Raw genomic sequence first — 26,244 nt, forward strand, 5'->3', positions numbered from 1 at the left:
ACCGAATTCTTTTAATAAACAGGCAGACTTATGTTTTATTCCTTTTATTTTTGCCCAAAGATGACCACAAAGCTAGCTCCATGTGATGTAACATGGTTTTAAACCACAAATGACTTAATCGAAAATGTTCTTTACTTGAAGGAGACCTCAAGTGTAGCCTTTTTTCCTTTTGAACGTGCTAATAGAGGCAATCACAATGTGTCAGACCTTAAAGAGTAGCATTAAAGAAGTGCACTATTACCTTTTGCACACCACGGGTTTGCCTACACACGAAGGAATTTAAAGGCAAAGAATCAGTCACCCAAACAAATACACACACGCACACCTCAAGCCACACTGCGAGTGTGTTTTGGCACAAACTCAGACTAATTTGATGCCACACCCTGCTCTCTGTTTTCGTCTGTCTCTTGTTAGTTTTTTTTCCCCCCTCAATGTTCTTTTTTAAAAAATGGTCTTCCTGCCCTGTGGATTTTAAGGCGTAGAGGTCTGTGGATTTCCACCATTACAAGAAAGGACTAGTTTCTTTGATCATTGTTGGCTCAAATCACACCCTCACTTGCAGACGCATTTCACTCGCCCTTAAATATGCAAGTTTGGGCTGTTATTTGGTAGAAAACAAGTTTTCATTGTCAACAAAATGTGTGAAACCACACAGAGCACAAGCAGCCCAGTAGCACCTTGTAGACAGGTTACAAAACACACAAATGCACATGAGGAGTCACAACGAGGGCGTTTTTGGACAAATACCTTCCCGTAGTGAGATTTTGCTTGGACAAATCTGGGTGGGTGGGAGCGTCACAACAGGAAATGGACTGATGTTTATAGCCGCACTCATAATTGAGGAGGAAAACATTGGGATTCATGTGAAATATGTACAGATATAGTATTATTATTGTCGCAGATGTGAACTTTCTCTTAACCCCATGATATGGAAAAAAGAACATTTGAAACACTATGACAAGAGCTCATGTCAGACATGCGCTTCATTCCCCCCGTTTTCCATTCAGCGCTCGCTTTCTCGCCAGAGAAACGGTGGAGGGGAGATGAGTCTGCTGTCGATTCCTGTCTTGTCTGATTTTATTATTTATCATCGCTCTTTGGGCACCGTTAGCGAAGTGCAGTTTGTATATTAACAATACAGGGAGCATCATGAGTCGACGGATGTGCTTTTGTTCTTTTTTTCGTTTGTTTGAAGTCATTTGTGTATCATACAATTTTATCTTTGATTATATAATAATTGTTATTATAATTATAAAGATAATTGATGGGCCTGTATGCATCTCTCTTCTGTGTTAACTAGCAGAGTTTATGAATTTGTTAGAAAGAGAAAAAAAAAGAAAATGAGTTCATCAAAATCTGTGACCATGATCATGAAAAACTGAGAAACCAGCATCACTTGTTGATCAAACTGTTCAAAAAGATGTTTGACTGTCATGTGTTGGTGGATCATTAAGTTCTATCAATTGAATTAAACATGTACAATTGAAATCGATTTGTTTTTCTAAAGATGTGAAATATTTCCATTATGTTTTATAAGTAAAGACTTAAGCCCCATTGAGTTTCATTGGCTTTATTTGGAGGTGAGCAGCACCGCATTGTGTCAAGACGCGGGAACGCCGCTCAGGGGGCGTGTCCGTTCTGAGGGGAAAAATAAAGCTTTTTTTGACTCACTTAGTTCGCTTTATATCTTATTGTGGCAAGTTTAAATGTAACTTAAGTTCGCATAATTACGTAATAAATGTAGAAAAATCCTTAATCTAATCTTCAAAACATTCCTTAATCGTGATAAAATATTGTGCAGTAATGGCGAACTCTGTCTTTGGCCACCGCCCTCGCGCCATGACAGATCGCTGGCACCGCCCTCGTTGCTCATTGGATGGAACGCAGTAACGTCATTTCTGCCTACTCTAACGGGCCAATGAGGATGTCAATCAAACGCACTCCCTCTGATCTCTGCGTTCGTGCGCAGCGGTAATTTATTCATCCGCGCCGCTTCTAATTGGCTAACGCGCACGTCACTCAGCGGTTCCATGGCTTCATAGGTTCCAATTGAAAAAAGGGTTTGCTGGCTGCTTCTATATATCCCGTTTTCGCACACATCCTACTTCCCGATGAGCTGCGGCATTTTGTAGGATTCATTCGGTGATCAGCTGCTAATACAAATTAATTTTTTTCATCATGGCCAACCCCAGAGTTTTTTTTGACATCACCATCGATGGAAAGAGTGTCGGGAGGATTGTAATGGAGGTAGGTCACAGAAAGTGACTGTATTGCGGTGGTTCATGTGCGTTCGCATCACACCGTCTTTTTAAATCTAACGAATTTTTTCCATTTCCATTTTTATTTTTTTTTATTTTTCATAAAATGGTTGTAATCTGATCGAGTGTTTCAGCATCTTGAGATGGACGGATGAGGAAGCAGTTTTCCCCCGCGCCGAACTGCAACAATGTTTCTTGCCGTTAATCAGACGCTACAGCGTTGCCGGTTGTGATTGATAACGTAGTTCTTCATTCTGATGCTTTAATGCAATCTAAGATCAGCAGAAAATGAGCTGTGCTGCTGTGTTTGACAGGAGACTGACAGCTGAGCGCACATGGCGGAGTTTTCGATGATTACAGACGCAGTCTGCGCGTGCGATGCGCTGCACGCGTTTTTTTTTTTTTTTTAATTCAGACGCCATTTTCACCATTTTTTTTTTTTTTTTTCAAAACCCAAGATGCCATTTTGAAAAGGGAGGGGTGAATGCTGTATAGCGAAACTTGTTCACCAGAACTGAATATTTGCATTTAATTATAATAATGACTCTTTAAAACTATTCCCATACGTTTTGATAAATGTCAATAAGCGCACTCGTGCAGTATCAGTGTCTCACGCGTTCTCGTCAATGTTGCCAGAGAAACGCGGAAGTCATGGAATTCTAACCTGCTCGACGTCATAGCATCTTAAACGTCTTTTTCCCGCTATTGTTCTAAAAGTTATGGTCTAAAAATTACTGTTACCTAATTTTAAAATAGAAATAGGTAATAGAAATTACAAAACTGCAAATCCTTTATTTGCTTATCACGACGCAGATATACACTCTGTAATATTATTTCGATAATGTTTGTCTCAGTATTTGATTTGCTGTGATTTTCATGGCTGCCTTTCATTTCAAAATTTGGCATTAAAGAAAGGTTATGGTACAAAAATAAGTCTTCGTCATGCATAGTGGATAAGTGTGTATTTTTGCACCTAAATTAAAGGGATAGTTCACCCAAAAATAAATTGTCATTTACACCCTCAAGTTGTTCCAAATCTATATAATTTTCTTTGTTCTACTGAACACAAAGGAAGATATTTTGAAGAATGTTAAACTGCACAGTTTTGGGGCACCATTGACTTCCATAGTTTTTATATATATATATATATATATATATATATATATATATATATATATATATAAAACTATGTATATGTATGTATGTATGTATGTTTTTTTTTTATACATTACACATACTTAAATATAATATGTATAGAACACACATTATTAGCAAGTGAGATGCAATTTTTTTTAAATACTTGATAACACCCAATGATTTTTACACACATACTTTGCATATAAGCAGCTTAATTTCTATTTCTTATTTTCCCCCTTCTATTTAAAAAGCTGAGAGCTGATGTTGTTCCCAAAACTGCTGGTAAGCATTTTTCCATATTAAATTTGTTTCTTATAAATAATAATAATAATATGTAGGCAGTCTCTTTTTCGTTATATATTAATATCTCAATATCTACACAGAGAACTTCCGTGCTTTGTGCACCGGTGAGAAGGGTTTTGGCTACAAGGGCTCCGGATTTCACCGCGTCATCCCTAAGTTCATGTGCCAGGTAAGCTCTGAAGCATGTGATGTCATAGGATGCTGTGGTTGACATCACGCTGATGTCATGCTTTTGTCATGCAGGGTGGCGACTTCACCAACCATAACGGAACTGGTGGAAAGTCCATCTACGGCGAAAGTTTGCGGATGAGAACTTCACCCTGAAGCATGGAGGGCTAGGAACCCTGTCCATGGCCAACGCTGGACCGAACACCAACGGATCCCAGTTCTTCATCTGCACTGCTGATACCACTTGGTAAACTGCAGCTTTTTATTTATTTATTTATTTTTAATTTGTATTTACATTTGGTGATGATAGTGCCTAAATATGGTTTCTCCATGAACAGGCTCGATGGCAAACACGTTGTGTTCGGGAAAGTGGTAGAAGGAATAGATGTGGTGAAGGCTATGGAAGGTAATGGAAGCAGCAGCGGGAAGTGCTCTGCCAAGATCGTGATCGCTGATTGTGGCCAACTTTAATTGTCGCTTACACCTCCTTCCCATCCCAACCATGCACATTCCTTACTATATAGATTTCTTTTTTTATTGCCATTCCTGAATGAGATGCTAATTCCATGTGTCATGGTCCTGTTTTATGTATTCCGATGGTCCCCAGGACATAATTTGTTAAACATGGATTAAAGGTGGATCAAGATTACTTTCAACAGATTTTTGTATTTCTTTCTTTCTTTCTTTCTTTCTTTCCTTGACAGCTCAGATCATTTGTTCCTGAGGAAACCTGATGTCTTTCATTTCTCATTGTGCTGTTATGTTCATGTAATATAGAAGTCATTCATAAGGAGCCCATTAAAGTCTTTTTTTGGTTCCAAAATGGCAGCGTGCTGCTGCAGTTCTTTCTGTTGACCAGCAGGTGGTGCCCTGTTCACTTTACTAGTGAAGTGGTTAAAACTAAATCCATAAAAATAAAAAAACTTTACTTGAATGTTTAATTTTATTTGTTTATACTTTTTATATTTTCATTGGCATACTAAAACAACAACAAAAATGAATAATTAATAAAAATAAGAAACATTAAAACTGTATAAACGAAAATGACAAACACAATGACTAAAACATTTAAAAAAAAAAAAAAAAAAAAATATATATATATATATATATACAATAATAAAAGCTATTTCAGTAAAGCAATGATGCTTAAATAAAAATGTTTTTGCTTTTAAGGAACATGAATTTCCTTACTGTAGTGATGGGAGAAACGAAGCTTTTCAAATTGCACTATAACTAAAAAATAATAAGAAATTAATCAAAACTGTATAAACATAAAAATGACTAAAACATTGAAAAATATATCTATAAAACAGTAATAAAAGCTATCTCAATATTGCAATCACGCTAAAATAAAAATAATGGTTTTGCTTTTAAGTGAACATGAACACCAGTACTGATGGGAGAAACGAAGCTTTTCAAAGCTTCGAATCAATTGAACCAATTGCTTCGCAAAATGATTCACTGTTTCGAAGCGTTCGAAACACCACTGGTCAAATACACGGTGTAAATACAACAAAACTCATGCCAAACGTGCATAAAACAGCTTTTACAGATCCATTGCAAATGTTTGATTTAAAGTATGATCCATCAGATGCAGTTAACTAATCTCATACCATTAAATATTAAGTGCCTGTATAATATGCATTCTTTTATCAATTTTCACGGTTTGTTTTGTTCTGTGGATGGGTCAGCAAAACAGATACTATTAACTACTATTTTTCTTTTTAATTATATAAATACCTCATTAAAACGTCTACAAATGTATAAAACTCATCAGGAATCAGGTAATAGACAGACACTTGTTCAATGATTCGCCGCTGGGGGGCGATATCAGTGAATCCGCATGATTCATGGCTTCACAGAAATCGCGCCTCACATTTCGGAGGTTGCATTTGAAGGCTGCATACGTCATCAAGAATGTCTTATTTCAGAACAATAACCATAATAAAAATTGACTGTTATTCCTCATGAGGTGTAAAATACTGTAATTTCTTACTTTGCATCTAACGGTCACTTTTCTTAAATGAAACTGCCGATGACGTATGCAGCCTTCAAACTTACCTCCGGAGGACGCAGCCTTTGAAATTAAACGCAGATTGACATCACTTTGTAGGCCAAAACGCGGAAACGAGTTAACATTTTAGCACTTCTGGTTTCATAGTGCTGAAGCCAAAGTCAATAGGTTTTTTTAAATTGGATTTTGGTTAAATGGAAATAAGGTCTGTAGTAAACACAAGCTCAAGACACCACGTTTTATCCTATGACATAAAATACATCAGTATTAACCCACTTGTGATTTTTTTTTTAAAAAAACGTTATGTGTCTTGAAAAAGGCGGTTGCTAACAAGTGGCTAATGGGACTACATGCTACATAGGCAGTCAGGGAGATTTAACGTCATCACAACGAAAAAGTAAGTTCAGTCCGCTTTTATAGCCTCATTATGCTTACCTTCGCAAAGACCCGCCCCCCTTAGTTACTGTTGCTATGTCCGACAAGCCATGGCGCTGTCATGCCACACAAAGTGAAAAATACATCGCGGAGCAAAGAGGATACTGACAACACGTCGACAGACAAGACAGAGCAGGTTACTTATGATATTAAACAAAGTCCCAGCTTTCAAACTGTGTCATTTTTTAAGAAATTCAAACAATAAAAACCATTTTGTGGCTCTTTAATGTGTCGTGACAGATTGCTGTAGCGCCTCAGCTCAAGCAGCTTGTGAACATTTCATCTCTTCCTACTAGTTCATTTATAGCATCAAATAAACATGAATGAACATGGAGAAGGAATGTTGTTTAAAATGCGGAAAGACGTAAATACACCATTTTTCAAGTTCAAGTCCACCGATGTTAATCTTCTAACTCTGGACTGCTTTGTCGGACAAAATGGCGGATTCGACGTTATGATTGGTTAGATCGCTTGTCAGTCAAACTCCCAGCGAAGGGTCAATTGTGCACTTACAGTGGGTACGGAAAGTATTCAGACCCCCTTAAGTTTTTCACTCTTTGTTATATTGCAGCCATTTGCTAAAATCATTTAAGTTCATTTTTTTCCTCATTAATGTACACACAGCACCCCATATTGACAGAAAAACACAGAATTGTTGACATTTTTGCAGATTTATTAAAAAAGAAAAACTGAAATATCACATGGTCCTAAGTATTCAGACCCTTTTCTGTGACACTCATATATTTAACTCAGGTGCTGTCCATTTCTTCTGATCATCCTTGAGATGGTTCTACACCTTCATTTGAGTCCAGCTGTGTTTGATTATACTGATTGGACTTGATTAGGAAAGCCACACACCTGTCTATATAAGACCTTACAGCTCACAGTGCATGTCAGAGCAAATGAGAATCATGAGGTCAAAGGAACTGCCTGAAGAGCTCAGAGACACAATTGTGGCAAGGCACAGATCTGGCCAAGGTTACAAAAAAATTTCTGCTGCACTTAAGGTTCCTAAGAGCACAGTGGCCTCCATAATCCTTAAATGGAAGACGTTTGGGACAACCAGAACCCTTCCTAGAGCTGGCCGTCCGGCCAAACTGAGCTATCGGGGGAGAAGAGCCTTGGTGAGAGAGGTAAAGAAGAACCCAGAGATCACTGTGGCTGAGCTCCAGAGATGCTGTTGGGAGAAAGTTGTAGAAAGTCAACCATCACTGCAGCCCTCCACCAGTCGGGGCTTTATGGCAGAGTGGCCCGACGGAAGCCTCTCCTCAGTGCAAGACACATGAAAGCCTGCATGGAGTTTGCCAAAAATCACCTGAAGGACTCCTAGATGGTGAGAAATAAGATTCTCTGGTCTGATGAGACCAAGATAAAACTTTTTGGCCTTAATTCTAAGCGGTATGTGTGGAGAAAACCAGGCACTGCTCATTACCTGTCCAATACAGTCCCAACAGTGAAGCATGGTGGTGGCAGCATCATGCTGTGGGGGTGTTTTTCAGCTGCAGGGACGGGACGACTGGTTGCAATTGAGGGAAAGATGAATGCGGCCAAGTACAGGGATATCCTGGACGAAAACCTTCTCCAGAGTGCTCAGGACCTCAGACTGGGCCGAAGGTTTACCTTCCAACAAGGCAATGACCCTAAGCACACAGCTAAAATAACGAAGGAGTGGCTTCACAACAACTCCATGACTGTTCTTGAATGGCCCAGCCAGAGCCCTGACTTAAACCCAATTGAGCATCTCTGGAGACACCTAAAAATGGCTGTCCACCAACGTTTACCATCCAACCTGACAGAACTGGAGAGGATCTGCAAGGAGGAATGGCAGAGGATCCCCAAATCCAGGTGTGAAAAACTTGTTGCATCTTTCCCAAAAAGACTCATGGCTGTATTAGATCAAAAGGGTGCTTCTACTAAATACCGAGCAAAGGGTCTGAATACTTAGGACCATGTGATATTTCAGTTTTTCTTTTTTAATAAATCTGCAAAATGTCAACAATTCTGTGTTTTTCTGTCAATATGGGGTGCTGTGTGTACATTACTGAGGAACAAAAATGAACTTAAATGATTTTAGCAAATGGCTGCAATATAACAAAGAGTGAAAAATTTAAGGGGGTCTGAATACTTTCCGTACCCACTGTATACTATTCTTACTCAAACTTTCTGGGGAAAATGTTTTTACATAAAAACTGAAAGAGTTGTCGGAAGCTTTATTGGTGGTGAAGTTCAACTTGTGGGACCGTGGTGTAGTTCGCTTACAGCCTTTAGCTTTTTACTTCTGGCGACTGCATTTAGGCTTCTAAATTCATAAAAGTAGTGTTCATCTGTGAAAATTATATGGATGGACAAAACGTGCAAGTATTATAAAATTTGTTGATCACAGAGCTTGTTTTTTTTTTCTTCATGATAATCCAAAAGCTTATGGAAAATCCTATTGGGATTTTGTCGACGGAACCAGTGTGATGCTAACTATTGGCCGACAAAGTGACGTCATACCTGCACCATTCTATTTCGAAACAGTTATGACGTAACAAAGCCTTGTTTACTGAAATCACATGACTTTGGCAGTTTGAAACACGTTCTGAACCACTGATTCGTAACAGAAGCTTTGTAAAGGTTTCAATGCTTCATTAAGCAGTTTCAAAAGCGCCCACCACTACCTTAAATTCCAGCCATGAAATGTTAAAGTGTAACCTATTAAATTACCATGAACTGCATAGGCCCAGCAATATGCAAAGTATTAAAATATATCTGATTTCAAATTAGCTTTGTATTTCTGTCCCGCCAACAAGCAAATACCTAATTTTCCATATTAATACAGGACACCAAAGAAAGAAACTCACAATATTTATTGTGTAAACATTCTGCAAACATTTTTTAACCACATATACAAAAACATGATGTTTCACAACAGCAGTGCTTTTAAATAAAGGCCATTCGCTTGAACTCTATGAGATTTCTAGGTAAAAATGTTGTCCGTAAAGCACTGGAAGTGTCCGTAACCAGGTGTTTGGCAGAAAGGGAGGCTTAAAGCAACTCATCCAGCAAGTTTCCCGGGCTGTGTGTTTGTCCCAAAGCAGCGCTGATGGGGTTGTCGTTGCACATGGGACATGAACATCTCACCTCCAGCCACTTCACCAAACACCTGGTAAGACAAAACATCTGAACCGCTATCCTGAAACTAGTCTGGCTGTTACAGTTCGGAGGCCCAGGCTGTGTTGAGCCTCTTTTCTTCAGTGGAATTAACATGATAAAAGGCAGCAGAGGGATTTACCTTTTGTGAAAGGAGTGTTGGCATGGTAACACTCCAAGCTCATCTTTTGTCCTGAAGTCCTCCAAAAAGACGGCATATGTTAACTGAGAAACACGAGAGGGAAAGTCGGAAGAGTTTCAAAACTTTCCAAATAGTCAAAAAGACAGAAAAGGTTTTACCCCATGTGTGTGTAACCATGTTGTTTCATCTTTAAATATGACCTGTAATGTAAAACAAAGTACATTTGTCTTTTGTTTTAAATGATAGTGCAACAAAAAGTATTCAGACACTTAAAAATGTCTGAATGTCATTGCATCAAATAAAAAAAAATCACAGCAAGTGTCATTTATTTGAAACAGCACAAAGAATACATTTGACAAAGAGAAGTTTGTAAATAAGGTCAACAAGTAGGCTATTGAGTGGATGATGATTAAGGTGACGGTTTAAGATCAATTCCATGACTTTCCAGGTCTAGAAACCTTTTAAAATTCCCTCATATTATCCAGATTTTCCAAGACCATGGGAATTGTATATAATCCAAATAATTGTGTGTGGTATTTTCACACATTTCTTTTCAATTTCAGCATGTTTGCGCAAGAGAGAATTCTGGTTCTTAGGGAGCATTGACACGACAACAATAAACTAAAAACAGAAAAGTTTTTCATTTGCATTTTTCACATACAGACAAAACGATCCCCGTTCACATGGATCCACAAAAACGACTAAAAAAAGCTGTATTTTGCTGCCTGGCCAGTAGTTGGCAATGTCACTTTGTAAAGAAACACTACACGCCTATAGACTGAACATGAAATACGCATGCGCATGACATCTCTTTTTCACAAATTCATGTTTTTGTTGTTTACACGGAGATGATAACGGTATTGTTTTCAAAAACTTGCATTTGGGGCTGTTTACTCGACACCATTTTCAACTAAAAACAGAAACCTTTTATGCATTTTGGCCATTCATTTTTGGGGCCTTAAAACAAACTTTTGAAAATGGGTCCAAGTTACTAAGTTATTGTACTAACTTTTGTACATGGATGTCTCAGTGACAACTCATCTTTTTCCACAATTAAGAGGAACTTCAGTAGCGGTACCATCCCAGGAACTCCCGGCCTTAACGGCGAGGATGGCGTGGAACAGACGGCCATCAAGGTCTCGCTCAAGTGTCCGATCACCTTCCGGCACATCCAGCTTCCTGCCAGGGGCCACGACTGCAGACATATACAGGTGAGGAGGCCTACTAACTTAAGTTTGAATCACATGACACCATAAAGTGAGTTTCTGTGGTTAATAACGTCTTTGTTTGTCCATAGTGCTTTGACCTGGAATCGTACCTGCTGTCATGTGATGTGATGGTGTATTGATTCAACACTGTTGCTTTAAATCTGAGCGAAGAGAAGCACCTGGGGGTGTGTCTTAAAAAAGGAACGTTCGGGGTCATGATGTGGACTGGGTGATGCATTGCTAGTTGTTAATAAAGAAGTGTTCATCTGCAGGAATTGCCTTTTTGCGGTCATTTTACACCTGCAGCTCAACTGTGAGAGAGGAACTTGGCGTTGTCCTGTGTGCAAGTAAGAACTGTGTTCTTCTCATTTGCTTTCTGTCTTCATTTTTGTTATTTTAAAACTAAGAAAATGATTAGGGATTCACGATATAACCATACCGTAGCAGTTATTTGCCGATATTACAGGAATTTTCGGGAATAGATGACACTGGATTTATAATTGTGTATGCATACCTTTGTCACCTTTATCATCATACAAAACTCACTAAAAGTTATTAAAAACTCTAAATTTAATAACAGTGCTAAATCTAATGTTTAACAAATCTCAGAATGAATATCCTTTTTTTTTTTGTACTATATATTATAATGTTTTTTTTTTATGATTTGAGTTTTTATTAGTTTTTATGTTATATTTAATTGTTATATTTATCTGGACAAAATATTATAGAACTTTAATATTTATTTTAACAAATATTTATTAATATTATTGTATTTATAATAATATTAGGATATGATTTAATTAATCTAAAAAAACAAGAAATATTTTACTTTAATATTATTATTATTATTATTATTATTATTATTGGCCATAACATGAAAATAGTTATTGGCTTATTGGCCTTTATAATACTAAAAATGGGATTCACATGGTATATAGCTGACATATTGTTCTTTGCAGTAAAACAGCTCTTCTGGAGGGGCTAGAAGTGGACCAGTACATGTTCTAATCTACATCCAGAAGTAAGTTTCTTTGCAATAATGTAACCTCTGTAGCATCTAAACTGTGATTGGACAATACAAATATCCTAAATTATACTACTATCAGTTGTAATCTTCCAGTCCATGGACCGTACATGGACTGTTCACTGACCATGTGACATGTGTTGCACACAAAAATGGCAAAAGCTGGGTGAAATTGGCCTATCCAGTATGATTGGCTGGCATCTACCCAATTGCCCAGAGTCAGAGTGCACAGATTGTTGTTTAGAAATTCCCAGGCTGTTTTAATGAGCATTTCCAAGGAAGCCGCATTTTCCAGAATTTTGTGAGGTTCATGGCATTAGTATCGCCAGTATTGTCCAGCTGTGCTCCATCAAAGGTGGTCAGTTGATTTATGTGGTGGTCAGACACCCACTTCCTGTCTAATTTTAAACTTCTTTGCCAAAATAAGCTGCGGTTTGTTCTTAATTTTTAGTTTTTAACTTTCTTTCTTGTGTTTAGTTCGGATTATGAGGAGATCACCATTGATCCGGTGTGTAGCTGGAAGCCAGTCCCGGTGAAACCAGACCTGCACATTAAAGAGGACCCAGACGGCCCTGCCCTAAAACGCTGTCGCACCCTGAGCCCTAGTCATATGATCTTGCCCAGCGTCATGGAGATGATTGTATCCCTGCGTTCCATTCGGAAGGGCTCATCCCTATGCCCTAATCCCTTCAAAAGGTTTACCCTCCGGAGTGAGAGCTTCGCAGGGATGAAGGGTGTAGGGGTAAAAAAAAAAAAAAAACTCTTCTTTTGGAACGCACTTCTGCGTCATCTTAACGAGACAATCAAAGAGGAGTAAAAATTGTTCAAGCTGCGCCATTTGTTTAGCGTTAGTTTATTTATTTATTTATTTATTTTAGTTTTATCACATGTAGGCTATATTGTGTCTATGTATTTTAAACATTTGAATGGACTGAAAAAGGGAGCTGTAAAGTATTTTTGTTGAAGTACAATGTCGTTTTGACCATAATAATGTACCAAATCTAACTCGTATAAATATTACAGTAGTATAGAAAAATACAATATATACATGTTATATACATATATCCTGTACCCATTCTGTGACGTCAAATAACTTCCCTGTGCAAAGGATCATGGGGGCCCGAAGTGTCCATCAGTTGTACCCTTCGAAATCCTTCATTCCGCAGGCCCTTTGAAGTGGCCAGGATTATTTTAACTCCGAAATGTCCTTCGGAGGGCGATATATCCTGTTTGGAACGCACTGCAGCTCTGGGCCCGGCCTCCTTGCCCTACCAGTCTCTGCCACAAGGTGGCAGCAGCAGCACACCTGATTAACTCAGCCAAGGTAGTTGTCTCATCTGATTGTAAAGGCTTCAAAGGGACCACAAAAGCATTTATGTGCTTATGAAAATGTTTCAGTAAGCATCTTATAAGTGAATACTCTGCTTTGGAGTCATAATAGATTTAGATGAAGTACATTTTGACCTCCAGTTGATTTATTGTTGCATATCTTTCAAGTGGCTCAGGCTACTCTAACCAACCAGGCTTTTCAGACTTTCCCAATGCCCCCGGCACACCGACCCTTGGGGAGTTTGCCTCCGGGCCACCCCCACTGTCATACCAGCCTGACCTGCCGAGTGGGCTCCTTACTCCTGAAAAACCTGTGGGACACCCGATGTCAGGACAGGTGGGTTTGCCTGTAAATATAATTTTACCACAAGGGATTGATAAAGTCTGTCTATCCGTCTGTCAGTCCTTCTGTCTGTCTGTCTATCTGTCTGTCTATCTATCTGTCTAGCTATCCATCTGTCTGTCTGTTTGTCTGTCCATCTATTAGAGGTCGAACAATTGATCGGTTTTATCAAATAATCGGCACTGATAACTGATTGCTGGAACAATTGGCAAAAATCCATACCGATATTTTTTGTTGGTTGCGTCTGTTGCTGGAGTGGCTGAGAATGGTTCGCTGTCATTATACAGTATGAGAGCGACCTCTAGAGGCGAAATAAAAACTATCACAGAGGCTTCGTGGAGTTTGTTTTGACAAAATAGAGGATGGATAAGTCCTATTGGCTGAATTAGAAGAACAACATATATTTGTTACAAGTTGAATTTATGTTCATAAAAAAGATGACACAGAGTGTGACATCATATCACAACCGTTGCAGTGTCCGTAGACATTTCACATGCTCAAAATCTAGTGTGATCATGGCTTAACTCTAAGTTTAAACCATTCCACAGATTTTCCCCCCGAAATCAGTGCAAAAATATTCCATTCAGGCCTTGTGATTACTTGAAAGGTTCACTGATTCAGATTTTCATTGCAGCAAACAGTTAAAATAGGAATATATTATAGAAAAATAACCACCCATTTCTGCTTTCAAATCAGAAAATTAGAATCTAATTTAATCCTGCGATAATGCAGACCTACTTTTAACTAGTTTATAGGCAGGGCCTAAAAACCAACACTTGTGTGTAAAAATCGGTGTTGGGGAGTATATGAAACTGTCAGTCGCCAGTTGGCCTGTAACGTTATGAATTCTAGCAATGCAATGTAGTGAGAACGTGAACAACGCTCAGGACAGTTGACGGGCCAGTGCTGCATTTTCACTAAAGTTTAAGCCTTGCCCATTGGAATATATTTAAGCAGAAGATGATGCGAAAGGGAATTCGCTGTGTGGGTGTGAGCAAAAACACACCATTTTTGTATGCCCCTTTAAATGCAAATGATGTGCTGCTCCCGGCCTGCTCCCCAAAAGAGGGCAGAGCTTTAACAGCTCGTGCTTCGGTTGTTTAACAACAACAAAGCTGGAGAATCTCACGCAGCGAAAACAAGGATTGTCAGTAACGGTGTTCAGCCTTACATTGTTCAAACGTCAGACACTGATGGAGAGACTCAGGAAGAAGTTACAACTTTTAGAATGAAACTGGACGTTTCTGAATGGTTAGTGGATAAATTTATGTAGTTGCTGTGGAGTTGATTCAACTAGCATGTGCCGTCATGTTAATCTTTTGTGCAAATCCAGCATTGAATTGACCCTCGTTTGTGAAGCAGTCCGGTGTAAAATGATGACATGGCAACAACACTCTACTACAACAACTACGCAGTTCTTGTTGTGTTCTCAGGGGCAGGGTTTATGTAAATATTAGTGATGTCACCAACCCAGGAAGAAGCTCGTTGTAGTCCCTACCAGCCGTTAGTCCATGCTCAAACAGCAACTCTACACACTAAAGTTAAAAAAAGTGAAATCATAATGAACCACCCCTTTAAAGTGACAACAGTCTAATAAACCTGCTGCTGTCTGTGCCTCTATTGTTAATCAAACAACAAAAGACATATGAATTTTTACTTATATCTAAAATGTTTGTGTCATAACTGCCTGTTTTAGCAAAAATAGTTTCATTGCTGGTAAATTTTCTTAAGTCACCGGCCATTGGCGAGTGTGGCAAAACAGTTTTAGGTCCTAACTATGTTGTATTTATCATTACGATTATAAACTGAGAGTTTTGAGTGTCCTTGGTATTTCCATAGGCCGATTCTTAACCCCAGACTTCCCTTTTTGTTTTCCAGCTTCTCCCAGAGCTGACGAACCCAGATGAGCTGCTGTCCTACTTGGGTCCTCCCGACCTTCCCAACAACAGTGTTACGTCCCTCGTTAATTAGATGTAGTTTGTCTAGGAATATTATCAGACATAACAAAATAGTGGCAATGTGTGTATAATGGCAGCAACAGGATGGCAAAAAGAAAAGGGACAGACAAACCAGCAATTTCGTTGCAAAGGTTTAATTTCAGTAAATATAAGTGAAGTAATATAATAATAAAGTAGTAAAGTAGATATTTACAATATATACAACGTAACAAGAATAAACAAACAGCAAAAGATCTGGTGGAGAGGAAGGAGTGAGAGAGTGGAGCTTAAATCAAAGAACTAAATATAACAAAAAAAAACTAACTAAAGTTAAAGAACTAAACTAACTAACAAAAGAAAATGCAGAAAGAAACATCTTCAACGTTCAAGACGCTATAACTAAACCACACTGTCTAACCAAACAAAATATACAAAAATAGCACCACTCTTTAAGGCTAGTGTGTCTAATACATATTTGCTTCTGCGTGTGTAAATGTAGGTCGCGACCTGCTTACCTGACTCGCAACCTCTCCAGCCAGTCTACATAGCTTTAAAACAGGATATGAGATGAAGGTTTCACGGGTCAGCTTTGAACCGGAACATGAGATGAAGGTTCCACGAGTACAGCGGTCATAAACAATCGGCATCTTAAATCAAGCATGTATCGAACACACGAGCACAAACAAACAAACAAACAAACAAACAAACAAACACGCCCAACACAAGAGAAACTGACCCAACTGCAAGATAATAACAGCAGTAGCGTCCCAAACTCTGATCAGTCTCTCAGACTGGTCTCTCGAACGAGAAAACCATCCTCACAGAGCGTGTCCTATCTCCCCAGCCCAGAGTCTGTTTTCGAGCTGCCGCCATTGAAGTTTTAAGCTGCTCACAAGCCGCTCCGTATCCAGCGATTGGTAGCGCGATCCCTGACGTCAGACCCTTACGCCAGCAGATTGACAGACGGATCGCCCAATCAGAAGTCACACCTGAAATGGAGTACAGACATGCACACATATGCAGCGACATGAAAAAAAACAATTACATAGCGCAGCGTACGTAACACTCTCCCCCTTAAAACTTAACATAAAGCAGCTTCATACTCTAGATAAAGTATCAGCAATGATATTTTCTGAACCCTTTTTATGCTTTATGATCAAGTTATAATTCTGCACAATCAACGACCAACGCATAAGACGTTGATTGTGATTGTACATTCTAAACAAGAACACCAAGGGATTGTGATCCGTGTACACAGTAACAGGCAGAACAGATGAACCAACATAAACCTCAAAAAACTGTAAGGCCAGAATCAAACCTAAAGCTTCCTTCTCAATGGTAGAATAATTTCGCTGATGTCGGTTGAATTTGAGAGAAGTAACAAATTGGATGCTCAAAACCAACGTCATCTTCCTGGAGAAGAACAGCTCCCATGCCTACAGCACTAGCATCCACTTCCAATTTAAAAGCACGTGTAAAATCTGGGGCAGCGAGAACAGGTGCACTAGTTAGCAACAACTTTGCACTGTCAAAAGCATGCTGACACGCATCACTCCAAATAAAAGCATTTGATGGGCTTAAACTGGTCAAAGGATGTACTACAGTTGAGAAATTTCGGCAGAAACTTCTGTAGTAACCAGCCATTCCCAAAAACCGACGTACTGGAACTGGAAAGTCAGCAATAGCAGATACTTTGGCACTAACAGGACGGACTTGACCTTGACCTACTTCTTTGCCCAAGTAAGTAATCGTTGCTTTACCAAATTCACACTTGGCTAAATTAATTGTCAAGGAAGCATCAGCTAACCTTTTAAAAACTGTCCGAAGAGCAGTCAAATGCGCAGACCAATCAGACGAATAGATAACTAAATCATCTAAGTATGCATTACAGTTTTGAATTCCTGACAGTACAATGTTTACGAGGCGCTGAAATGTGGCGGGAGCATTTCGCAGCCCGAACGCCATAACCCGGTACTGTAGGAAGTTATCCGGAGTAACGAAAGCTGAAATTTCCGCAGCTCGAGCGGTCAATGGCACTTGCCAATACCCTTTCAGCAAATCTAGTTTCGTCACAAACTTAGCAGAACCCAAGTTATCTATACAGTCTTCCATTCTAGGAAGAGGATAGCTATCTGGCACAGTCACAGAATTTACTTTTCGATAATCTGTGCAAAACCGAAATGTGCCATCAGATTTCGGTACAAGAAGACAAGGTGAACTCCACGGACTGTAGCTGGGTTCAGCCAAGTTGTTTTTTAACAAGTAATCCACCTCAGACTTCATCACAGAACGCTTGATATTGTTCACTCTATAAGCATGTTGTTTAATAGAAGAACTGCACGTCACTTGGATATCATGCTGTAACACATTAGTTCGAGTCGGCACATCACCAAACAACATAGGAAAATCTCGAATTAGTTTCATAATATCCTGTTTCTGTGACTCACGCAAATTATCAAGGTTTTCTGGCAAGCTTTTCAAAACTTCAGAATTTGAAAGTCTACCACACGTTGAAAAATCATTACGAAGTGTAACACCATCGTCAGTATAACACTCACCAGGAGATGGCAGCAGAACCTCATCATTCACTGCAGTGGAGTCAGGCACAGCAATAGCAGCAACGGCTAAAACCTCAGTAGGAACAGCGACTGGCTTTTCTTGTTCCTCCAAACAATTTCTCAGGTACCTTTCGAGAACAATATGATTTCAACATGTTAATATGGCATGTTCGAAACTTTCGTTTGCGATCAGGCGTGTGTATCACAAAATCAGTCTCGCTCAATCTCTTAGATACCCTGTACGGACCAGAAAAACGGGCAGTCAAAACTGAACCAGGTACTGGTAACAGTACTAAAACTTCGCCACCGGGTTGAATCTCACGCACAACAGCTTTCTTATCGTACCGTTTCTTCATGCCCTCCTGAGCAATTGACAACGATTTTTGTGCAAATGAACACGCATTATGCAATCGTTCCCGGAATCGGCTGACATAATCCAGCACATTTTGTTCGGTTGGCTTTTTGGCATTTAACATCCCGTCCTTCACGACTTTTAACGGACCTCGAACTGTGTGACCAAAAACTAAGTCTGCAGGACTAAATCCCAGAGATTCTTGAGTTGCCTCACGAACTGCAAATAGTACAAGTGGTACTCCCTCATCCCATTCTTTCCCAGAACTTAGACAATATTTTCTCAACATCGACTTTAACGTCTGATGGAAACGTTCGATCGCACCCTGACTTTCCGGATGGTAGGCGCTTGAAATTCGATGCGTGATGCCCAAGGTTTTCAACACTTGTCTAAAAACATTAGAAAGAAAATTCGTCCCCTGATCTGTCTGCACGATTTTTGGCAACCCGAATGTGGAGAAGAATTTGAGCAAAGCTTTAATAACAACAGGTGCAGTTATTTTTCTCAATGGAACAGCTTCTGGAAAACGTGTCGCAGAACACATAATGGTTAACAAAAATTGATTTCCCGCCTTGGATTTCGGCAATGGACCAACACAATCCAAAATTATGTGTTCGAACGGTTCGCAAATGACAGGAATCGGAACTAACGGAGCTGGTGGAATCTTTTGGTTCGGCTTACCCATCACCTGACATTCATGACAAGTACGGCAATGCTGAGATACATCTCTCTTCAAGCCAGGCCAAAAGAAATGTTGGAGAATGCGGTTATAGGTTTTTGTCACGCCTAAATGACCTGCTAACTCGTGATCATGTGCCAAACTCAACACTTGTTTGCGGTAGGCAGTAGGCAAAACGATCTGGCACATAACCTCCCACTCATTCTCCACATCTGAATTAGGATGCCATTTCCTTAACAGTAGCCCATTTTCAATCACGTATTTTACAAAACTGGTTTTATCAGAGCCTGTACTTTCAGCAGCAGAAAAACATTTAGTCAGTGACACGTCTTCTCGTTGTGCGATCTTAATCCGTTCATGGGAAAATGGTTCAGCTAACAATTCAGACTCAGCGGAATATTTATCATGCTGAACATCATCCGTGCCCTTCTGATCTGACCCTGAACTTTCTTCAGTGAACACGGGTGACATAAAAGTGTCAGACAGAACAATGTCATCTCCAATTCTGCGTTTCTGCGCACGAGTAACTACGCTAGCAGCAAATACATCTGGAAAATGATCAGAGATGTCATCCGCATGGATAAAACAGTCAGGTTTATCAACAACTTCTGGCACAGGTGACACTTTACCTCCTGCCAAATCATTTCCAAGAATGAATGCAACACCTTTGACAGGAAAGGAAGAACGTATACCCACCCTAACAAAACCTGAAACCAAGTCACTCTGTAAGTGTATCTGATGCAATGGTACCTTAATTACGCCCATTTCAATCCCTTGCACTAGTACACTTGACCCACAAGATGTCTGTTCCGACAACGGAAGTACATCAGATATTACAAATGATTGAATTGCTCCCGTATCCCTCAAGATCTGTACCTCTTTCTGCTCCTCAGGTTTACCATTTACGGAGATTAACCCCTTTCATCAAGAATGGCTTAAACCCTGCATCGATTTCATCCTTCTCTAGAACAGTTTCAGACCCAGCCTTCACAAAATTAACAGGTTTTACCTGTCCTTGCTGGTTCTTACGTTTAAGCATCAGGCAATCAGAAATAACATGCCCTACCTTGTGACAATAAAAACATTCTCGTGTTTCTTTGTTCTGCGGGAAACTACTTTTAGTACGGGTACTCGAATTTTGAGTTGAAGCCGAATTCAGTGCTTTCTCTGGCCGACCTGAAACAAACACACTCTTATGCGTTAACACGTACTCATCCGCAAGAATCACGGCTTGTGACAATGACGTAACTTTTTGTTCATTCAGGTATGTGACTACTCGTTCCGACAAACAGTTCTTAAAATCTTCTAAAAGCATTAGCTCTCTCAACGAACTTAAATCTTGCACATTGTTAGTAGACAACCATTTATCAAAAAGAACTCCCTTCTCCCGGGCGAATTCCACAAATGTTTGCTGAGCTACCTTCTTATGGTTCCTAAAGCGTTGCCGATACGCTTCAGGTACCAACTCATATGCGCGAAGTACAGCATTCTTCACGACATCATATCGCAAGCTTTCCTCTAAAGATAGCGCAGAGCAAACTTCCTGTGCTTTTCCAACAAGTTGACACTGTAGTAACAGACACCAAACCTCTTTTGGCCAATGAAGTGCAGGCAGCTACTCGCTCGAAAGCAGCAAAGTACGTGTCCACTTCAGGATTCTCTAAAGTGAGGCACCAAAGCGATTTGCTTACTAATATCGAATGTAGTGGTCGAATCACTCACAGAGTTTGCCGAATTTACTGAAGCAACAACAGGACTAACAGGATTAAGCTGCGCAGTTCGGTCAGAGACAGCCTTCGCTGACTCTAACTCGAGCTGTCGCAATTTTACCTGCGTCTCTGCCTCAATTTCCAATTTACGGATCTCTAAGCGTAACTTCATTTCAGCTTGGCGCGTCTCAGCCTCGCTCCTGCACTTCCATCTGGAGTCGGGCTATGCGAACCTTAAGTCGCGCGTCACCCCCAGACTCTACGGAAGACGGAGACAGTGGGTAGAAGGGCGGTAAGACAGCCTTGGGCTCGGCCTCCGCCTCCACCTCAGCATTCTCACCTGTTGCCTCCTCCAAATTCCCCACGCTAGGCGTACGCTTTTCCACAGCCGAAGTGTCAGCTCGCTCACTTTCCGCATCTGGAAATAGAAACACTTTTAATTCGACCAAACGTTCAAAATCTCATTCTTAATAATACGCTTTAGAGACTGCCTCACCACAGGAATGCGATAGTGGTCAGCTATCTGCAGCAACTCATCTTTTCTACATCGCTCAAACGCTTGCAAAGTTGGATTAGCAACAAATGATTGCAAGTCAAAAGTACTCATTGTGTCCAATTATCACTATACACTTCACAATGCACCAAACAATGCCCTTTTCATTGCCATTTCCTGCACCATACAAAAACACACACACACACACACACAACTATCATACTCCGAAGATATTGGAAACAATGAAAAAAACTTGAGATCCCTTCCCCAAAAAGAGAAAGGGATCCCGGACGAGCCCCCAAATATGTTACGTCCCTCGTTAATTAGATGTAGTTTGTCTAGGAATATTATCAGACATAACAAAATAGTGGCAATGTGTGTATAATGGCAGCAACAGGATGGCAAAAAGAAAAGGGACAGACAAACCAGCAATTTCGTTGCAAAGGTTTAATTTCAGTAAATATAAGTGAAGTAATATAATAATAAAGTAGTAAAGTAGATATTTACAATATATACAACGTAACAAGAATAAACAAACAGCAAAAGATCTGGTGGAGAGGAAGGAGTGAGAGAGTGGAGCTTAAATCAAAGAACTAAATATAACAAAAAAAAACTAACTAAAGTTAAAGAACTAAACTAACTAACAAAAGAAAAATACAGAAAGAAACATCTTCAACGTTCAAGACGCTATAACTAAACCACACTGTCTAACCAAACAAAATATACAAAAATAGCACCACTCTTTAAGGCTAGTGTGTCTAATACATATTTGCTTCTGCGTGTGTAAATGTAGGTCGCGACCTGCTTACCTGACTCGCAACCTCTCCAGCCAGGCTACATAGCTTTAAAACAGGATATGAGATGAAGGTTTCACGGGTCAGCTTTGAACCGGAACATGAGATGACCCGGTTCCACGAAGTACAGCGGTCATAAACAATCGGCATCTTAAATCAAGCATGTATCAAACACACGAGCACAAACAAACATAAACACGCCCAACACAAGAGAAACTGACCCAACTGCAAGATAATAACAGCAGTAGCGTCCCAAACTCTGATCAGTCTCTCAGACTGGTCTCTCGAACGAGAAAACCATCCTCACAGAGCGTGTCCTATCTCCCCAGCCCAGAGTCTGTTTTCGAGCTGCCGCCATTGAAGTTTTAAGCTGCTCACAAGCAGTGCCCAAGGAAGTCGACCGGAAGTTGAAGTCGGCCGCGTGCCGCCATCTTGTAGCAGAACTTCACTTGCGTTAGCATCCCATTGACTCCCATTCATTTTGGCGTCACTTTGACAGCGAATAACTTTACATCTGAGGCGTTTAAAGACTCCATTTGTCCATTATTTATTTCTAAAGATACACGACAATGTATAAAGGGCTCCATTACCTTCTATGTTACATTATGGCCCCGTAGAAACAGTTTTTGTAAAAATAGGCTAACGATTGCGTCATAACCACTCGACTCTCTGTCGCACAGTAGAGAAATTACCGTACAGACAGGAGGAGAAGCTCGCAGGCAATAGTATGCATTAACTTAATATGGCGTACTGGCGTTACATTTTAAAATACTATACAAAATAATTAATCAGAATACTTACTCCTGCTCACTCACGCCAAAGAACTCCCCGCTCAAGCTCGCCGTCTCTGCAAGATTAACGATGGCAGTTTGCACGCACAGCTACTAGAAGATTTACATCTGTCAGACAGGTTGCTGACGTCATCAAGCTTAGTTTGAGTCTGCGCGTCAGAAACGGAAGTGCTAAAAATCGCTAAAAATGGGCTTCACTTGTCTCAATTGAGTTCCAATGGGGTCGCTGTGTCCATTTCTTTTACTGTCTATGCTCACAAGCCGCTCCGTATCCAGCGATTGGTAGCGCGATCCCTGACGTCAGACCCTTACGCCAGCAGATTGACAGACGGATCGCCCAATCAGAAGTCACACCTGAAATGGAGTACAGACATGCACACATATGCAGCGACATGAAAAAAAACAATTACATAGCGCAGCGTACGTAACAAACAGTAACGATGACCTGCTCTCTCTGTTCGAGCTCATACATCATACATCAGTCGCGCATCACCGTCCAACAGACAGCCTCCCTAATCCCGCACACTCCCGGCTCGTCCAGGGGAGGTTTGGGAAACGTAACAGATATCCGATTGCGTCTTTGCACTGTTTCCTCCTGAGACTGGAATGCAGTGACTCATGGGAAGTTGCAACGAAGATCTTTTTTTTTCTTTTTCCTCCTGTGACAATGTTATTGTCACAGGAAAGATGCCTCATCTCACATCAAGACTCGTGTGGTGTAAATAACGGCTAATTTTAGGAGATGGGTCTGTCTGCGGACTGCAAGAGGGGGGCGTAACAAGAAAGGGGCGTAACTTGTTGAGGGGGCGTAACTTGAAGTTGTCCAAATCACACAGAACCACGCGAGATGTCAAAACGGCAAGATGGTTGCTCGTAATGAGACAACGGTAAGAATATTTTCCCAAGGTAACTTTTTGAAATTGAAGTGTATAAATCATTTTAATACAGTAGTAAGGTATATTGGTATTGTTTCTGAAGTTGAATATCTATCAAAGTTTAACCTTTCTCTCTTATTGTTGTTAAGTAAGCATTTTATTTACGAGGCTGAACCCAGCTTCTTATTCGCAGCTTCTTATTGACGCTATCCGGTCCACCTTAAAAAACGTGACGCTTCCGCGTTTGTAGCTTCTTATTCACGCTTAGTTTAGGGACGGTGCGGTTTTTCTGTTTTATGCCTTTTGTGTCTATTTTCAGAATTAAAGCAAAATAAACTATTTTGAAATGCAAATAGCACTGATATATCAGCGAAAATATGCTGCAAAAATATAAAGGCACTTAAAATATAATTATAGTATTCTTTGTTTATTGAACGTGTCATCAGCTCAACTTGAAGGACCGTGTGGTTTTTCTCTTATTCACGCTTTTTATGCTATATTGTCTATTTTTAGAAAAAAAGAATAAACTATTCTGAAATGTAAATAACACCGAAATATGTATGAAAATTACTGTACAATTACAAAGGTATATAAAAAACAATTACATCATTCTTTTTGCACGTCATCATTTGAATGCATTAATGAATCAATTGAATAAAAAATTAATTCAAGCAAATATTACAGATTTCAATATCACAAGGTAACTAGAGACTATCAGCTCCAGCTCCAGCTTGGATCCAGCCTGTTATGAAGACTTCAGATGAAGGACTCCAGAACATCAAACATGGATGATTATACAAAATGATCATGTTATCATTGCTTTGCATGCACACTACTTTTGCTTAAAAGAAGTAATATCTTACAACTGTACGTTCTGATATCATCTCATAACAGAAGATTATTATTATAAGTGAATGTGAATTAAATTACCTTTCAGGGTGCGTTAAAAGTTGCACTGGGGCATTATTCCTAATGTACTTGACTGTCACCATGCACATTTTCAGACATTTTTACTGTAGCATTTTAAAGTTATGGACCCATGAATTTGACAAATGTGACAATACAGTAACAGGAGAAATTGCACTTTTGGCCCAATTGGAGGCGCTATATCTCAGCTGTCTTTAAGGGTGCGTTCAAAGTTGCACTGGGGCCTTATTCCAAGTGCACTTGACTGTCACCATGCACATTTTCAGACATTTTTACTGTAGCATTTTAAAGTTATGGACCAATGAATTTTACAAATGTGACAATACATTTACAGGAGAAATTGCATTATTGGCCCAGTTGGAGGCGCTATATCTCAGCTGCCTTTAAGGGTGCGTTCAAAGTTGCACTGGGGCCTTATTCCCAATGTACTTGACTGTCACCGTGCATATTTTCAGACATTTTTACTGTAGCATTTAAAAGTTATGGACACATGAATTTGACAAATGTGACAATACAGTAACAGGAGAAATTGCACTTTTGGCCCAATTGGAGGCGCTATATCTCAGCTGCCTTTATGGGTGCGTTAAAAGTTGCACTGGGGCCTTATTCCAAGTGCACTTGACTGTCACCATGCACATTTTTGGACATTTTTACTGTAGCATTTTAAAGTTATGGACCCATGAATTTGACAAATGTGACAATACATTTACAGGAGAAATTGCACTTTTGGCCCAGTTGGAGGCCCTATATCTCAGCTGCCTTTATGGGTGCGTTAAAAGTTGTACTGGGGCCTTATTCCAAGTGCACATGACTGTCACCATGCATATTTTCAGACATTTTTACTGTAGCATTTTAAAGTTATGGACCCATGAATTTGACAAATGTGACAATACATTTACAGGAGAAATTGCACTATTAGCCCAATTGGAGGCGCTATATCTCAGCTGCCTTTATGGATGCGTTAAAAGTTGCACTGGGGCCTTATTCCAAGTGTACTTGACTGTCACCATGCATATTTTCAGACATTTTTACTGTAGCATTTTAAAGTTATGGACCCATGAATTTGACAAATGTGACAATACAGTAACAGGAGAAATTGCACTTTTGGCCCAATTGGAGGCGCTATATCTCAGCTGCCTTTAAGGGTGCGTTAAAAGTTGCACTGGGGCCTTATTCCCAATGTACTTGACTGTCACCATGCATATTTTCAGATATTTTTACTGTAGCATTTTAAAGTTATGGACCCATGAATTTGACAAATGTGACAATACAATAACAGGAGAAATTGCACTTTTGGCCCAATTAGAGGCGCTATATCTCAGCTGCCTTTATGGGTGCGTTAAAAGTTGAACTTGGGCCTTATTCCCAATGTACTTGACTGTCACCATGCATATGTTCAGATATTTTTACTGTAGCATTTTAAAGTTATGGACCCATGAATTTGACAAATGTGACAATACAGTAACAGGAGAAATTGCACTTTTGGCCCAATTGGAGGCGCTATATCTCAGCTGCCTTTATGGGTGCGTTAAAAGTTGCACTGGGGCCTTATTCCCAATGTACTTGATTGTCACCATGCATATTTTCAGACATTTTTACTGTAGCATTTTAAAGTTATGGACCCATGAATTTGACA

General features: G+C 39.8%; 2 protein-coding genes and 2 long non-coding RNA genes across 4 annotated transcripts; 2 read left to right on the forward strand and 2 right to left on the reverse strand.

The window, feature by feature from the left end:
* Positions 1 to 2,028: 2,028 nt before the first annotated feature.
* ppiab (peptidylprolyl isomerase Ab (cyclophilin A)) lies at positions 2,029 to 4,524 on the forward strand. The gene is given in 6 exon segments (XM_048181180.1): positions 2,029 to 2,247; positions 3,647 to 3,677; positions 3,779 to 3,867; positions 3,942 to 3,990; positions 3,993 to 4,113; positions 4,205 to 4,524. Coding segments are annotated over 6 exon segments (492 nt in total). The 5' UTR covers positions 2,029 to 2,178; the 3' UTR covers positions 4,338 to 4,524.
* Positions 4,525 to 9,145: 4,621 nt separating this feature from the next.
* On the reverse strand, positions 9,146 to 10,765 carry LOC125262419 (RING finger protein 122). Its single transcript, XM_048181182.1, has 4 exons — positions 10,599 to 10,765; positions 9,748 to 9,789; positions 9,590 to 9,672; positions 9,146 to 9,460 (listed from the first exon to the last, which is right to left on the reverse strand). The coding sequence occupies exons 1-4, from the start codon at positions 10,758 to 10,760 to the stop codon at positions 9,343 to 9,345; spliced, it is 405 nt and encodes a 134-aa protein (XP_048037139.1). The 5' UTR covers positions 10,761 to 10,765; the 3' UTR covers positions 9,146 to 9,342.
* Positions 10,766 to 11,103: 338 nt separating this feature from the next.
* LOC125262422 lies at positions 11,104 to 12,497 on the forward strand. Its single transcript, XR_007183561.1, has 3 exons — positions 11,104 to 11,144; positions 11,757 to 11,818; positions 12,299 to 12,497. It is a non-coding gene; the product is annotated as an uncharacterized LOC125262422 (long non-coding RNA).
* A 7,619-nt stretch (positions 12,498 to 20,116) lies between these two features.
* On the reverse strand, positions 20,117 to 22,496 carry LOC125262423. The gene is made up of 2 exons (XR_007183562.1): positions 22,031 to 22,496; positions 20,117 to 21,146 (listed from the first exon to the last, which is right to left on the reverse strand). It is a non-coding gene; the product is annotated as an uncharacterized LOC125262423 (long non-coding RNA).
* Between the last annotated feature and the right edge of the window lie 3,748 nt (positions 22,497 to 26,244).

This window comes from Megalobrama amblycephala, linkage group LG2 (genome assembly GCF_018812025.1).
Source record: "Megalobrama amblycephala isolate DHTTF-2021 linkage group LG2, ASM1881202v1, whole genome shotgun sequence".
NCBI lineage: Eukaryota > Metazoa > Chordata > Actinopteri > Cypriniformes > Xenocyprididae > Megalobrama > Megalobrama amblycephala.